At 37.3% G+C, this 16,042-nt stretch overlaps 1 protein-coding gene across 3 annotated transcripts in view; it reads left to right on the top strand.

Moving 5' to 3' along the window:
• Positions 1-16,042, top strand: part of SETBP1 (SET binding protein 1) — a 472,784-nt gene that overhangs the window by 9,735 nt on the left and 447,007 nt on the right. For all 3 annotated transcript variants that reach the window (XM_031946011.1, XM_023495842.2, XM_031946010.1), the window contains exon 2: positions 10,517-11,179. In XM_031946011.1, coding sequence (XP_031801871.1) covers positions 10,694-11,179 — 486 coding nt within the window. In that variant the 5' untranslated portion in view covers positions 10,517-10,693. The remainder of the gene's footprint in view (positions 1-10,516; positions 11,180-16,042) is intronic.

Genomic DNA, 16,042 nt, shown 5'->3' with positions numbered 1-16,042 from the left:
GTAATCCTTAAAATGCTACAGAAGTGTGAGGGAGTCTAAAAATGCTTGACAGGATTTGACAATTGTATCATAGTCTTTGAATCTGTGACTGTATAGTACATGCCATTTGCTTTTTCATAAAATATGGACTTGGGACAGTAGAATTTTCTGACATTAAAAAAATATACATTGTTTAAGGGAAAAAAGGACTATCTTTTTTGTAGGGGGCAGTCAGATGGCATAGTAAAGATCTGAATTCAAATGCAGACTTAAACACTAGTTGTGTGATCTGGAGCAAGTCATTTAACCTTGTTTGCTTCAGTTTCCTCATGTGTAAAATTAACTAGAAGAATGGCAAACTGTTCTACTATTTTTTGCCAAGAAAATCCCAAAATAAGGTCATGACGAGTTGGATATGATGGAAATGATGTAACAATGACCACAATCTTCCCACATTTTTTGCCCTTGGAGACTACCCATTTTGCTTACACTTAGTTCTGGCTATGATTCTAGGTCCGATGAATAGCAAAGATATTAGGTAGGGTATAGGGAAAACCTAGATGGATTATTCTGGGCCACTGCAATGAAACATGACCTATTCTGACCCAGTTGAGAACTGATTATTCTCTGAAATCAGGAGGGCTTCCAGCAGACAGTAGAGATGTCATCATCACATTTCATTGTGGATGAGTCATATAGTAGGAGTAGAAAAAGTTCTAGTCTTGGAATCAGAAAACTTGTGCATAAACATGCTCTTTCTGGCACTAGCAAGGATATAGTCATCTCTCTTTGTCTGCATTCATGTGCATATGCTTGCATGAGCACACACACCAATGTGTATGAGGGGACATAGTCTTTCTCCAGGAAAAAAACAAAAACAAAAACAAAAAAAAACTATGGTGTAGGCCTCCTGGAGCTGCTTTTCTCCCCTTCCCCCCAATTTATCAGGATTAGAATTTCTATCTATAGAAAGAAGAGAGAAGACAATATAAAGCAAGCCTGATCTGTAAGTATTTTGGTATTCAATGAGGCTTAGGTGCTTGATTCAAGGGATATATTAAAAGCAAGTTGTTGCTAACCTTTCATTAGGAGAATGGTATAATAAGCTTACTGTTTATTAGTGGGAGATTCCCTTGTGCCTGTCTTTTGCTCCCATTTACATTTCCTTCCTTTATTAGGAAGAGAAGGGTCAGAAGTTTGGAGCACTATTCTGACTATTCAGTGTTCCTGATGTGACCATTAATTAATTAACTGATTGATTAGTCAATCAGCAAAATTATTGAGTGCCTATTATATGCCAATTCCTATGCAATTTTGTGAAGGATACAAGTCATTGTCCCATAATCAGTAAGGTTAAAATCCCCTTGGGAAGCCTAACTTAGCGCAGGAGAAATAGAAAACAATATGAGGCAGAATGTAAGTGCTGAGTGACATTTTCCAGACTCTAAGTGCAATAGGAGGTCAGAGAAGACAGAGATCACTGGGATTGTGGAGATTGGGGATCAAAGTAATCTCTTTGAAGAGGTGGGGCTTAAAGAACGGGTAGAAATTTGGTTAGGAGAAAAGGGAAATAGCAAGGTGGTCATTCTAAATAGGGACAATATAGGGACAGTAGTATGAGCAAAAGTACGAGGATGGAAACAGTATTTCAAGAGAACAGTGAGGAGACTGACCTAATAGGAATAAAATCAGGTCACATTTATTTAGTGCTATAAGGCTTTGTAAAATATGCATTTTCTCATTTGATTGATGTTCTCTAGGTCTTAATAGTCTCTCCAATTTAGGATCATAGCTCAAGAGGTAGAAATGGCCTTATAGGTTCTCTGGTTCAATTCCTTCGATTTCAGAAGAGATACCTGGAAAGATTAATTATCTTGCTCATGGTTACAGAAAGCACATGGAAAAGTGAGGCTTTCAATTCAGACTTTTGACTCCAAATGCAACAATTTTTCCATTGTGCTAGAGGAGGCTGAAGCTGAAACTAGGTCCTGTAGTTAATAAGTCTCAGAAGTCATATTTGAACTTTGGTGTCCTAGATCCCAACAGTAGGTAAGAAAAGAATGAACTGTGTATTTCTGACTATAAAGTCCATTCTAACCCTTTAGTCAAACCTATGAACCCCTTTTGAGAAGACTATTTTTCTTGAAATAGAGGATTCTTTGTGTGAAAATCACACTGTAACAGCCATGTCTCTAGGAAGATGGGGGTACTCTCCTTCCCTTTTCAGTTATCAAGCTGATAGGTAGAGGATGGCTCGGGTAATGGGGTTCTACTGAAAACGTGAGATCAATCTTATGGCTTCCAACAGTACTGTGTTCAAGACACTACAAAAGTCAGAGCACTGACCAGGTGTTCTTAGCTTTGCTGACTCTGGGATATTGGGCATTGATAAAGTCATCAGTGAAGCTCTCTTGGTCTGTCATTCATGTTTTGTCTCTTTGAAAATAGTAGAGTGGCCTTTCAGAGTCGTAGATGACAATCAGTTAACAAACACCTACTGGATATAGGCATAGTATGCCTGATTCTGGAATTACTAAGACAAAAATTAGAGACCTTATCCTTAAGGAGCTTATGGGTTATCTGTAGAGCTAAATGTGCATAAAAATCAATTTATGAAAAAAATGATAATGTATATACATATATAGTATATGTATTTTTTTTTGTTTTAGTAAGATAGCATTAACATCAGGATGATAAGGAAAGGCTTCATCTAGAAGGTGTTGCTTGATCTGAGTTTTAAAGGGGGGATATAACCAGTGCAAAAATGTAGAGATAGGAAATAGAAATGGTTGAGTACAAAAGACATCAAGAAGGCTGATGTGGCTGGAGTTCAGAGTACAGAAAGGAGAGTAATGTATATTAAGCATCTGTAGGTAGGTTGATGATAAAGGTAAGCTATTGAGTCTTAGTTTTTGTTCAACAAAGGTTATTGAATATTAGCTTGTTCTGTGTGTCTTCTCTCTCAATTATCTCCAGTTTACTTCATGTATATCTTGGTTATACATAGTTGTTTGCATGTTGCATTCCCATTAGACTGTGAGAGGAAGGTCTTTTTTCCTGTTTATTTTTTTCTTTGTAGTTTCCATGCTTAATACAATACTTTGCATATAGTAGTCATTTATAATGAATATTTATAAGCTGACTTGACTGACCAGCCTTATGGTATGGGGTGGTTTTAGATTGAATGAAGCAATCAATTAATTAACCAGTATTCATTGAGCATCTATGAAGTGTTCCTATGTAAGAATGATTTAGAATCTATAAGACATAGAAAAAGGTATTTTTTAGACAGAAAGAAACCCCATTGATCATCTATTCTAATTTAACTGAGAAAAGTAAGATATAAATTTTAAGGCCCATTCTATCTCTAAATGCTAAGGTCTGGAATAACTTATCAATAGTCACATAGTTGGTTGGAGGCAGAATGAGAACTTGCCAGGGTTATCCTAAGTATTAGATCTGTGCTTTTCCTACCTTATCAGTGCCTTCTCTTTCAATAAGAGCTGTTTAATAGTTGGGGGTCAAGGGGAGAAATTCAGAAGCATGTTAGACTAATAAGAACTGAAGATATTAAAAATGAATTAAATTATATTGGATAGCTGTTCTTTACAACTCATCAAGGGAAAGCTATAATTTTGTAAAAGGTAAAGTGATATAGCTCATAGATTCTTAGAATTATAAAGATCTTCAGTTTTGGTTCAGTTCAGTTTAGTAGTCAATGACTAAGTGCTTACTGTGTGCAAGACTCTTTGCTAAGGATTGGATATAGTCAGACAGCAGTGCACAAGTTTCTCCCTTTTGAGAACTTGGATTCAACTAGACCTTGATTATCTAGTTTAACACCTTCATTTTCTTGGTAAAGTTGAGGTTCTTAACCTGAGGTCAGAGAACTTGTTTTAAAAATATTTGGAGAATGGTATTTCAATATAATTGGTTCCCTTTGGAATTCTATATATTTTATTTTATACTTTAAAAAAGATATTATTCTGAGAAGGACTGCTTAGGCTTTACCAAACTGCCAGAGAGGTCCCCCAATGCAAAAATGGGTAAGAATCACTGGAATATAAAAAATAAAATATAGAGAGATTAAGTAGCTTGCCCAAAGTCAAAGGGTTTACAAAGAGCCAAAGTGGAACTATCATCTAGACTGATGACTTTCAGTATTCTACTCTTTTAATTAGTTATTTAGTCAAGAAGAACTCATTTAGCACTCTTAATGCCAGACTCAATGTAAAGTATAGAGTATACAAAGCAAGGCAAAAACCAATATCTTTCCTCAAGGAACATACATTTTAATGGGGGAGACCACATATAAATAACTTGGTATGTACTAGATCCATAGAAGGGAGATGGAATGCCATTTGAGAGGGGATGATGCCATTACAAGTTGGGAGCATCAGAGAAGCCTTATAAAGTGGGATTGTACCTGAGTTTGAAGAAAAACCAGGAAAGTCAGGCAAAGGTGAGGGAACAGAGCGTTGCAAGCAAGGGCTATAACTATTACAAAGGCATAGAGTCAAAACAGTTTGGAGCATCATAAACATTCATGGAGTCAAAGTGAGACTTGAACTACGTCCAAGGGATATAGTAGCAATTGGGATAGGTTGATGGGAAACTGGAAGAAAATACCACTTGAGGTTCATTAGTTCAGTTGAAAGAATGAAAATAGTCATGATTGGGACCTGTGATTTCTTTAGCACAATAGGACTACTGTTAGAAGGTCCCATTTCATTGATCAGGAGAACTTCTGATATGGAAACTCCCTCCTTACAAATTCAGATCAGCAGCTTCTTTGTGGATTAGAATCTGAGAGTTGTTCAGGGCACTGACAACTTAAATGAATTGTTCATAGTCACAAAACCAGTTCGATGTCAGAGGAAGAACTTAAATCTAGGTTTTCTTGGGCCCCAAAGTTGGCAGCCTGTCTATTATTCTATCTCTTGAATGCAGGAATTATTCATTGGACGGTAAGAAAACTGGTCTAAATAGAACAGAAGGTACACGATTGAGAAAAATAAGGTTTTATCAGAACTGTAAGACCAGGGGATGATAAATTGATAAATTCAGTCAAAAATGTTTGGATCTCATGGAATTGGAAACATGAAGTCACTGAAGGATTTAGAAGATTTTGACATATTCAAGGTGCATTGTGGGAAGCTTAACCTGGTGCTTTTATTCTGAGAGATTTGATATCGTGGAATAAAGCTCTCAATCTGGAGTCAGGAAGAACCAAATTTTGTCTCAGATACTTGCAATGTATGTGATCCATGGACAGTTACTCAACTGTTTTCTGCAAAGTTTCCTTATCTGCAAAATATAGATAATAATAGCCCCTGATTCACAGGTTTGTTTTGAGGCTAAAATGAAGTAATATTTGTAAAGCGCTTTACAAACCTTAAGGTGCTATGTAAATGCTACTTTACATTTGTAGCATTGTTGTTATTGCTGGAAATCAGTGTAGGCAGAAAGAATTCCATTTAGCTAAAAGGAACGTCAGAGGCCATGCAGTTCAACCCTTTCTTTATGCAGATGAGGATACTGCAGCCTGTGGAGGTTATATAATTGATCAAACAATTTACAACAGGCAGAATTTGAATCCAGGTCTTCCAATTTAATTCTTACCACTGTATCACAGATCTTATAATCCTAAAAGCCATTGCATTATTATCATAATAATAATAGTTCACTTTTATATATGGTCTATTGGTTTTTAAAATGCTTCTTATTCTCCATTTTGACTCCCACTGTGATACTGAGAGAAAGGCAAAATAGGGGTTCTTCCCTGGGTATGTTATTGTTGCCATTTTATAGAGACCATGGAGTTTTAAGAAGGCAAGTAACTTACTTAGGTAAGTGTTAGACTGGAACCTGGGTCTTCTGATTGTAGTTTAGTTTTTGCTATGATGCCATCCCGCTTTTTTCTAATTAAGGCATAAAATAAAATAAGAACTTAGAGTTGTAGCTTTAGGAATGGAAATGAAAGGAAAGGATGGGTATGGGTGGATGGAAAAGGATGAAGAACTAATATAGGTTCCCTGGGCTGCTGGGATTTCTGTTTACTATTAAAGGCTATGTGGTTTAGTAGATAAATCACTGAATCTTATTTTCAATATTGCCTGACACATTAGTTGTACACTTTGGGTAAGCTATTATCCTCTCTCTGCCTTCATTTCCTTACCTGTAAAATGGAAATAATAGCAACATCTACCTCACAGGTAATGTTAGGTGTGGTTTGGATATTAGGTATTTAGAACCACTGTGCTCCAGATCCCCTCAGGTTTTCTTTAGTAGAACAGGGCTAATTCTCTCTTTCCCTCTCCCTCTCCCTCTTTCTTTCTCTTCCTCTTGTTCTCTCTCTTCTTCTCCCTCTCCCTTTCCCTCATTCCCATTCCCTCTCTGTCTGTGTCTTTCTCTTTGTCTATCTCTGTCTCTGTCTCTGTCTCTGTCTCTCTCTCTCACACACACATACACACACACACACACACACACACACGGAAATCATTGCCAGGTTTTTAGCCCATTCCCCTTAGAGTACCACTAGTCTTTCATCACCACACAGCTAGTGAAATGCCATATGGAAATCTTAAAAAGAATGGTGTTGTCCAGAGGTCCTAGGCTTGAATCTTTGTTACTCAGTATATGAACATATACACCAGCCTTTAATTTGTCTAGATATCCGTTTCCAGATCTGACAAATAAAGGGATTGAACTAGATGATTTCTAAGATCTGTTCAGCTCCAAATCCTATTAATCTTCTTTCTTTCTTCCCACTCCTAACTCCTTGAGCTTACCCCTCAGTTATTCAGAGAAGATGCTTTAAGAACCTCTCACCCCAGATTTCCAGGGTCTACTGATTCATCCCTTACAAAGGGTTAACCTTTTTTTTTTTAACATAGGTAGGAGAAAAGCACAGTGTGTTCATTGTGTTCTTTCTCTTAGAAGTAGTAACTGACTACAGGAATGTGATAAGGAAAAATAGTTTCACCTTGTATTGATATTCCCCTGCATCTGCCTGTGTTTGTCTATGCATATGTGGATATGTTCATTCATAGGACTGTGTGTCATCACATCTGGATTTGGCAGCCTTTTCCTATTACTTGATGGGACATTGGGCTAAATGGTTGGAATTACGAACTTGGTCCATGAGGTAAACACTGGGGAAAAGACCAGCGGAGGAGGTACAAAGTACCATGCACTGCTGAAGTGAACAGACAAGTTAGGTTTCTTTCTTTGGGTATTCTTTATTTTATCTCCCACCCTGTTGTATGTATGTGTGTGTTTGCAAGAAGCTGGAGCATAAGGCAGGAAAAGCCCTTGAGCTTACCCCTCAGTTATTCAGAGAAGATGCCCTAAGAAACTCTCACCCCAGATTTCCAGGGTCTACTGATTCACCCCTTACAAAGGGTTAACTTTTTTTTAACATAGGCAGGAGAAAAGCCCAGTTTATCAGCTGCCAAGAGGCAAATTAACAGTAAGTGCCTCCATGAGCCTAGTAGTGTGCTGAGTGCTGGCTGTGTGCTCTAGGATTGCAAGCGTAGATAGAGGACATATCTCTGACTGTGAAGGAATTTCCTGGAAATTAGCTGGAAAGCTAAGATCTATATTCTTGAAATAGTGGGAAAAGCTATGAAGGACTAGTAGTAATCAGCTGTCAAAATGGGTGCTTTGGGAATTCAGAAATGAGATAGAGAACTTTTCCAAGAGTAGGAGGGACATAAGTGGAATCTTCCTTAAAGAATGAGCAAGATATAGTTGGGGAGAAAGTCTGAGAAAACTGCAAAAGTTGAAGATAGAAGTTGTTTGTGGACTTATTTATATTTTAGGAACAGTGATGACATTTAAAGTATATCATGAATTACAGTGTCCTGGTCAATTAGCGAGCTATGAATTTTGTCTTGTTTCATTTTGGTTGACATAAATTCATTATTTTTATTGGTGTGGGCATCCCTTGCCTGTAACTTAAAAACTTACAATTTCTTATCTGGTGCTCTAAGAAGTTATGACTTGTCCATAGTTGCAAAGTTTGTACAAATAATGCGGTGTCAAAAGCAGAACTTGCCCCCAAGGCCTTTTTAACTCTACTATCCCTTTCCTTATGTTTTTTTTTTTTTTTTTTTCAACTGGACCTCTGATTTAATTCTTAAAGGGAACTCCCAGATGAGGAACTCTCTCTACCAATGATGTAGGTCTGCATCTGTTTCTGCAACTTACAGTCTTAAGGAGTTGTCTGGGGTGCCAAAACTTTTAATTGACTTGTTTGGGATTATATAACATTTCCCAGACAATTCCAATCAATTCATCTATTTTGGATCTTCAGATTTCTGTTGTTTTGAGAATACTTAAAATGGGAACTACTTATATGTGGAAAAATCTGTTATGATGTAGTATGATGTGGTACATAACTTCTTGAACCCTAAGCCAATTTAGTTTCCAGGAATTATTCATGGTTCCCTCTCATGCATAGTCACCAAGCATGATATTATAGCAAGTTTTAAGAATTTAGTTGTGGCTTTGAAGCTGTTTCTAGATTGTAGAAGAGGCCTTGAAAAAGTTAGAAATAGCAGCTTCGGGTGATACTATCCCTGGGGTTAGATAGAAATTATTGATAAGATAGGAAAAGCTCTGAGATCTGTTGCCAAATTTTCTTTTTGTTTTTACTTTCTTTTAATGAAGTTATTGTCAAAAAGAAATGGACAAGTGGGTAGCTCAGGCTCTGAATGAGCTCGAAATTATTGATTCATTCCAAGAATTGGAAGAGACCTCATCTATTGTCTAATTCAGCCTTGAAAGCAAGGCAAGAATCCTTTATAACAGAGATGTCATGCTATCTACCACGCTTCAAAGTAGGATTGAACCAGCTTCCAGGATAACTGGGAAGTATTAAACAAAATACACAAAAATACAATAGAACATAGAAAATGTTAATATGTGGTTTTCTGAATCCTGAAAGCCAGCAGGGATTCTTATATATGATTTCATGGCCTTTAAGTTTGACTTCCTTCTAATACTTCATTGCTATGGATTCATTCTACTTTTAGCTTGAATAATTCCAATGATAGGGAACTCCCACCCTTTCAGCGCAACAGTCTATTAAACTTACAGACAAGTTAGATAGAATTGCCCATTCCTGGTGGGGTGGTGATTGGTACAAAGACACTGCCTTCTTGCCAAGCTTAGATATTTCCAGAATCCAAAAAGTATTTCAATGTCTCTAGGGAATCTGAGAAATGGTGACGTCTAAGAAACTTTCTTGACATCCCTAAAAGCCCCCTTACTGCTAAGAGTTGCTTGATAATACTAATGGGGGGGGAAATCTGAAAATCTTTCCTTATTTCAGTATATGAATGCTATTCAGGTATAATTATGCATTTCTCTAAATGTGAAATATTTACCTGTCAAGTCTTTAAGTCTAAAACAGATTTAAAACCTAAGAAATCCATGGGATGACAGTCTTTGCTACTACTAAGATGGTTTAAATGTGTCAGACCCTAAGTTGAGAAGATGAACAAAATGACCTCTTGAGTTTCTTCTAGCTTCTTGCCTTGGGACTCTCTAAAACTACTGCCAACTGAAAGCTTTTTTGGCTAGGCACTTCAAAATTATGGGTGGGGAAGAAAAGGAAGGGCAAGACACTGCATTAGGGGATTATATGATTTAACTCAATTATTTCTAGTAAGGGGGATACCCAATTGTTTTTTGTCTCTCTACCAGGAATAAATGAGAGAGGAGAAATCTTGGGTAATTGTCCTTAGCTCTCTGGACTGTTTGTATGTGGTATGATTTTATGTAGAGAATAAGGAGAGAATTAAACAAATTTGTGTCTTCATACTGCAATGAAGTAAATATCTTTCCTTATTAAAAATAGCATATTTTAAATTCATGCCAGTTATTTAAAAAATAAAAACAATTCCTGTGTTATATGCTCAACAATTTTGTGCTGAACTTTTTTTCTCTCTTTCACAGCCTGAAATCTAAACTTTACATTGCTTTCAAGAAGTAAAGGGGAAAGGTCAGATAGAATGTTCTTCCTTCAAATGGAATAGCTTTTGAGAATGGAAGGCATTGAAGTAGAGCTAAGTTAACCAGCCTGTGTACAATTTACTGAAGGTCAGGGGGTAGTTGTGGAAAGCCAGAATAAAATAAACACTTATATTAACCTTGTTACACCAGAATATCAGCACTTCAAACTTCTCTTCTGTTGAGGTTGGGGTTTTAGCTGTGGCAATGCCAGTTTCAATGTCCATAAAAGAATTCTCCAACTTGGAGTATCACTTCCTTCTATTTTTCAACTCCTGGTAGAAGAAATTAGTGAAACTCAGAAAAAAAAAAAAGACACACACACACACAGGAATCAAATTTTTTAATTTTTTTCTCTTTCACTCCTCTTCTCTTTTTCCCTTCGGGGGTTGTGGAGAATTCAGTATTATCCCTTAATCTATTTTCTAAGGCCTTAGGTGGGATAGGGTAGGCTCATAGTTTCTATAGAGATCTTGGTTTATCATGCCTTAATTGCTGACTTTTTCTCTCTGTTTCTCAGTTGTAGATCTGGTCACTTCTGAACATCTCGCCGTGTCTGGACTCCTGTGACTCTGAACACAGTAGCAGGACATTTCTGTTTTGGGGACTTTGGGTGTTTTCTCCTCTTTTTAGTTCCCCTCCCCCTCCCCCTTCCCCTTCCCCCTCCTAAGAACTCCTGTGGAGCTGTTGGACTGTCATGGAGTCCAGGGAGATTTTAAGCAGCTCCCGCCAAAGGGGAAGTGAAAACGAGTTCCTGTCTGTCACTTCAGCCAAACCCCCAGGCACTCCAAGCTGTCCAGGGGAATCTTTGCTCCCTGCACCAGGATCTGGAAAAGGGATCCCAGCAGGGGGAGAGCGGATGGAGCCGGAGGAAGAAGATGAGCTGGGGTCTGGACGGGATGTGGATTCCAACTCTAATGCAGACAGTGAGAAATGGGTGGCAGGAGATGGCCTGGAAGAGCAGGAGTTTTCTATCAAGGAGGCTAACTTCACAGAGGGGAGCCTGAAACTTAAGATCCAGACCACTAAGAGGGCTAAGAAGCCACCCAAGAATCTGGAGAACTATATTTGCCCACCTGAGATTAAGATCACTATCAAGCAATCTGGGGACCAGAAGCTTTCACGTGCTGGGAAAAATAGCAAAGTCACCAAGGATGAGGAACGAAGCCACTCAAAAAAAAAGGTAAGGACTCATATATATCTTATTGCTCATGTATTTTCCAAGGCTTGGCTAGCCACTGCTTATACTTCTTCAAACATCAACCTTAGGGTTTGTACAAATAAGACCTACTTTTAATCAAGACCCAAAAGGGAAAGGAGTTGTTCTTCCTTGATTTGTCTTTCTATGTATTTCTTACCTACCTTTCTCTATGAAGAACACAAAGATCTGATAACACTATCACCTCCTTGTCAGAAGGTCTGATAACAGAGCTTGTGTCCTTTATCAGCCTTAGATGACTGTGTCAGTTTTATGTTTGATTGTCAGCCAATCAGTCAGTTTGATTGTAACTGGAAGTGCGAAGGTCTTCTGATACAGTGGTCAGAATGTAAACAAAATAACTGTGAAATTTCAATTCAATAGAACATTAAATTCAAGGTGAGATTGGAAGTAAGGGAGTTCTGGTGAAGTGAATTTTCTGGTTAACTGAGTTGATTTCAGTCTTTATTACTGAGAATCACTCTTGACATTTTCTGGGCAGCTGTCTACAACATTAAGCCTACAGTCTTAGTAGCTTTACTGGATAACTTTAGTCTCATGATCTTTCATGGTCTTAGAGTGGTACTTTTGAACATCAAGGTGACGATTTCTAAGAATGAAGATGGATATAATGAGAAGGTAGGATAATCTACTGACTTTTCTAATGTCCTAACTCTGCGATATAACTTGAACTTGGGTTTTAATACTAAATTCTTGGTATGCATAGATCTTTTCCCTTAAAGATCAGCAACTGCAAGAGTCTCGGTTGAATGGTTTCAGTTAGGTAAATTCCACTAAATAGAGGTTTCACTGTGCTAGGCATGGATTTGTAGGAGTGACAAGAATATATATTATTAGATAATAATTTCTCTTATGATAACATAGTCATCTGAACCAAGATTGCCATCCACTTCCTTTTTTAAAAGTACATTTTAATTTTTTGTTGTTTTTATATCATCTGTGTTACTCTCTGTATCTTTGCTTTTCTCCTTTCCCAAAAAGCCATTTCATATAACAAATAATTTTATCATTATCCATTCCTGGATTCTTTGTGGTTATCATTGTTTCTGACAGACACTTAGAATACCATGTGGGTCAAGAGCTCATTCTCTGCTCCATCTCCACCTCTATTTGGAGTCTTCATTGTCTGGTGATTGAGAATACTAGAAGGGATAAGTGTCCCTACCTAACTAGGTTCTAAGGGAATCTTTTTATAGTCTGGGTATACCTATAAACAATCTTGACCTCATTGGTTCTTTGGTTTCCAGGTAGCACTTTATAATAATACTGATCCTACTGCCTAGTTAAGAATTACTTATTTCTTCAGTTTAAACCCAATGCCTGAGCTTGTTGCTAGATTGCTGCATTTTAAAATCAAGATAACTTGAATCTTTAAATTCTGTGAGTACAGAGGATCCTTGAGAATTATTACTTCATACCCACAGCTTAAAAGTGTAACTTTTCTCTTTTATTAGATCTTTTTGATCATTTCTAGATTCTCTTTGTATTAAAATGCAATCTCTCTCTCACACACACAGAAATCAAAGGGTATCTCAACCATTTTGAAAACTTTCTAGAATCATGAATGAATCCATATGAGGTCCTTTAAAAATGCATGTCTGCTCTGGATTTGGAATTTCATGATGATGTAAATGTGCCCCACTGACTCTACTACTTTGTTGTAACATCTATCATGTTAGGTGGGGATCGTGTAAACAAATGCCTCTGTCTGTTTCCCTTTATTCCCAGTGAAATAGAAGGATTTGAATGGCTGCCCACAGAACAGCCATCACTTGTTTCTTTTGGATAAAAAAAAAATCCAATTCTTTGTCCTGGGGAAAAACCCCAACAATTCCTTGTGCTTTAATAAGTACCTCTTCTACCGTTTTTAAAGCCAAAAGAATTGCCCCCAGGATTCCCTTGTTACTGTTGGAATGCCTCAGAGTACCTCAGGCTACCCCTTAGAATCCAAGCCTTGGGACTGATTCCACTGATGACAATGCCAGCAAGTGCTGTGTGGCATACATTTGCATATGCCAGTGCTCAGGCAAACCAGTTTCATTCATGGAGTTGGGCACCCTCCTCTAGATGCTGGTGAGTCTTAATTGAATCTAAGATGAATTTCGTTATCTGTGGTGCATTGTGCTAATTCTGATGTGTGACCAGACAAAGGAGAGTTCAGCACTTAGCAGAGACTGGAAGGACTGGGGAGCAGCAGGAATTTAGTACAAAATACTGGATAATGCCAGTATCAGGGCAAGAACTTCTCACACAAGATAGAGGGTCATTTGAGACTTGGTTCTTATTATACTTTTCAATCTGGCCTTTTTTTACCCTGTGCCTAAATTTTTTGATTCCTAGGAAAGGGAAAGCCTAGAGATAGCTGATAGGGTTATTGGTGAGGTGGGTGAGCTGCTAGTCTCATTTCCATAACATTATGATCAGACTATTTGAAGGATGATGGAAGCCATTTCTGTGTGAGTGCGTGCTTAGGCAGTGGGCCCAGTATTAGTTACCATTAGACATTTTCCATTGATATGCTTTGAAAATATGTCTTTAAAAAACAAAAGAAACATAAAACTAGCAGTGAAGGGACTAGATGGGATATTAAAAAGGTGAAAAAACAAACTGATATCTGTGAATTTAAAAGCTCAAATTTTCATTTTTGCATAAAATTGCGGTATTAGTCCTTTGTATAGAGAGAAGGAACTGAATTTCCTTTAAGTAGTCAGAAGCATCACTTCTTTTCTTTCCTTTTCTCTCCTTTCCTCTTTATTCTTCTCTTCTCAACAGTTCTCATCTCTTCTTTTCTTCTCTTTTCTTTTTTTTCCCTACAATCTCTCTTTAGACTCAGATCCATAACATAATGATCTTTTTCATGGAGACCTTGTTTTTACTGCATAGGTTTGGATTGACTTGTGTAGTTCTACCTTACACTTAATCAATTCTAAAGTCAACACTTTCCTCCCCAAAAAAGACCACTTTGGGGCAGGATTGGTTAATTAATTTAGTTAAAATTAACAATTTAATGCAGTGAAATTAATTCTGAACTTAAGTCAAAGGACCTGAGTTCAAATTTTGACTATATTAATTATTCCCTTGGACAAATTAGACCTCCGTTTTCTCACTTGTAATAATGAGGGGGTTGAATAAATGACTTATAAGGTCTCTTTAAGTTCTGAGTCTATGATCACACAATCCTTAGAGACAGCCAGTCATAACTGGTTTGCTATTACTTTAATTCAGTAAGAAGAAAATTGCTGAAACATGAGTGATAAATATTCTAGCAAACTGAACTACCATATACATTCTCCCAATTAAGTCCATTAGAGGTATAAACTTGTATTAAAAACTTTGATGCCACAATTCAGTCATTAAGCATGACCTGTCAAACAGAATTAGATTTACCTACAGGTGGATTTGGGGGGAAAGAAAAGTGAGAAAAGAAGTACAAGGAATAGAAGAGGAAGTGAGGATTTTATAATTTCCAAGAAGTGTCTTTGCATGAAAATTTCACTTCTTCCTTACAAGTTCCCTGTGAAGTAGATGCATTTTACAGTCAAGAAAACTGAGACAGATGGAGGTAAAGCAATTTGTCCAGAGTCACACAGGTTGTGTCTCAATCTGGATTTGAATTAGGATCTTTTTTGGGGGGAGGGGCAAGGGGAGGCAATCGGGATCAAGTGACTTAGCTAGGGTCACACAACTAGTAAATGTAAAGTGTCTAAGGTCAGATTTGAACTCAGGTCCTTTTGACTTCAGGGCTGGTACACTATCCATTGCACCATCTAACTGTCCTATGAACTCAGATTGTCGTGACTCATAGCAGAGCAATCAAAGAGAAGGACCCCTCAAGAGGACAAAACATCATAATTGTAGAGCTAGGACCTTAGAAGACATGTAGTCCAACCCCCAAATTTTAAAAATGAGGAAACTGGGGACCAAGTAGGTTAAATGACAGATAAGGCAGTATTTGAATGCAGCAAGTCTTCTTTTTCTGATGGTGAGGATGATTAGTTCATAGCCTTTTTACTGTAGCATGCTAGCTCCAATGGGATCTGAAAAGTTTACCTGTAGAGTTTAAAAGTCTTCATTGACAATAAAATTTTACCTCAGGCTAGTCTTGTATCCAGACTTGTATTTATGGGATTATTTTCTGCATCGTTTTCCAGATCGGTTACTTTTCAGTTCAGCAGAGGTTGAGCATAAAGTCAAGTTTTAATTTTTTTAAAAATTGATTACCTTTCTGTGGACTAGTTAGGGTTAGACGTTCTTGATGATATAATACTGTGAGACGCTTCTAGCCATCTTTGTTTATAGAAGTCTTCTTTTTCATCCCCTAGAGTCCACTTTGCTTGTTAAAGTATCAATATAAATAACAGGATTTGAGTAATGAAAACTTGGAAGCAACTTTACAAAGATTTTGACATGAAAAGTCTGGATGTTGCCAGCATGGTCCAAAGAAGGCTTTCAAATCCAGTTCCTACTAGCTATACAAATTTCAAATAAAGTATTATTTACCTTGAGTGTTCTGGCTGGCAAGCAAACCCTAGTCTTTTCTCCTATCTTGAGACGATTCAGAAATTGCTGTAGATTCCATGATAACTTATGGAAATATAGTCATGTTACATTAAAAAGAGCAAGAATTAGGTCTCACTCCTCCACAAACTTGTAGGAATGTAGGTAATATCTCGGGAGTCTCAATTTCCCTAAGTATCATTATTTCAAAAGAATACTGATTTTATTTTATTTTTTGACATGGGTTCTCCCTCCTTCTCTGCAGATAACAATTGATCAATTAAAAATTCTTTATTATATTCCTATTACACTCTAAATATCTAGGAGTAA

The sequence above is a fragment of the Sarcophilus harrisii genome, chromosome 1, assembly GCF_902635505.1.
Source record: "Sarcophilus harrisii chromosome 1, mSarHar1.11, whole genome shotgun sequence".
NCBI lineage: Eukaryota > Metazoa > Chordata > Mammalia > Dasyuromorphia > Dasyuridae > Sarcophilus > Sarcophilus harrisii.
The sequence above is the reverse complement of the archived record's forward strand: the minus strand, read 5'-3'. Positions and strand labels throughout refer to the sequence as shown.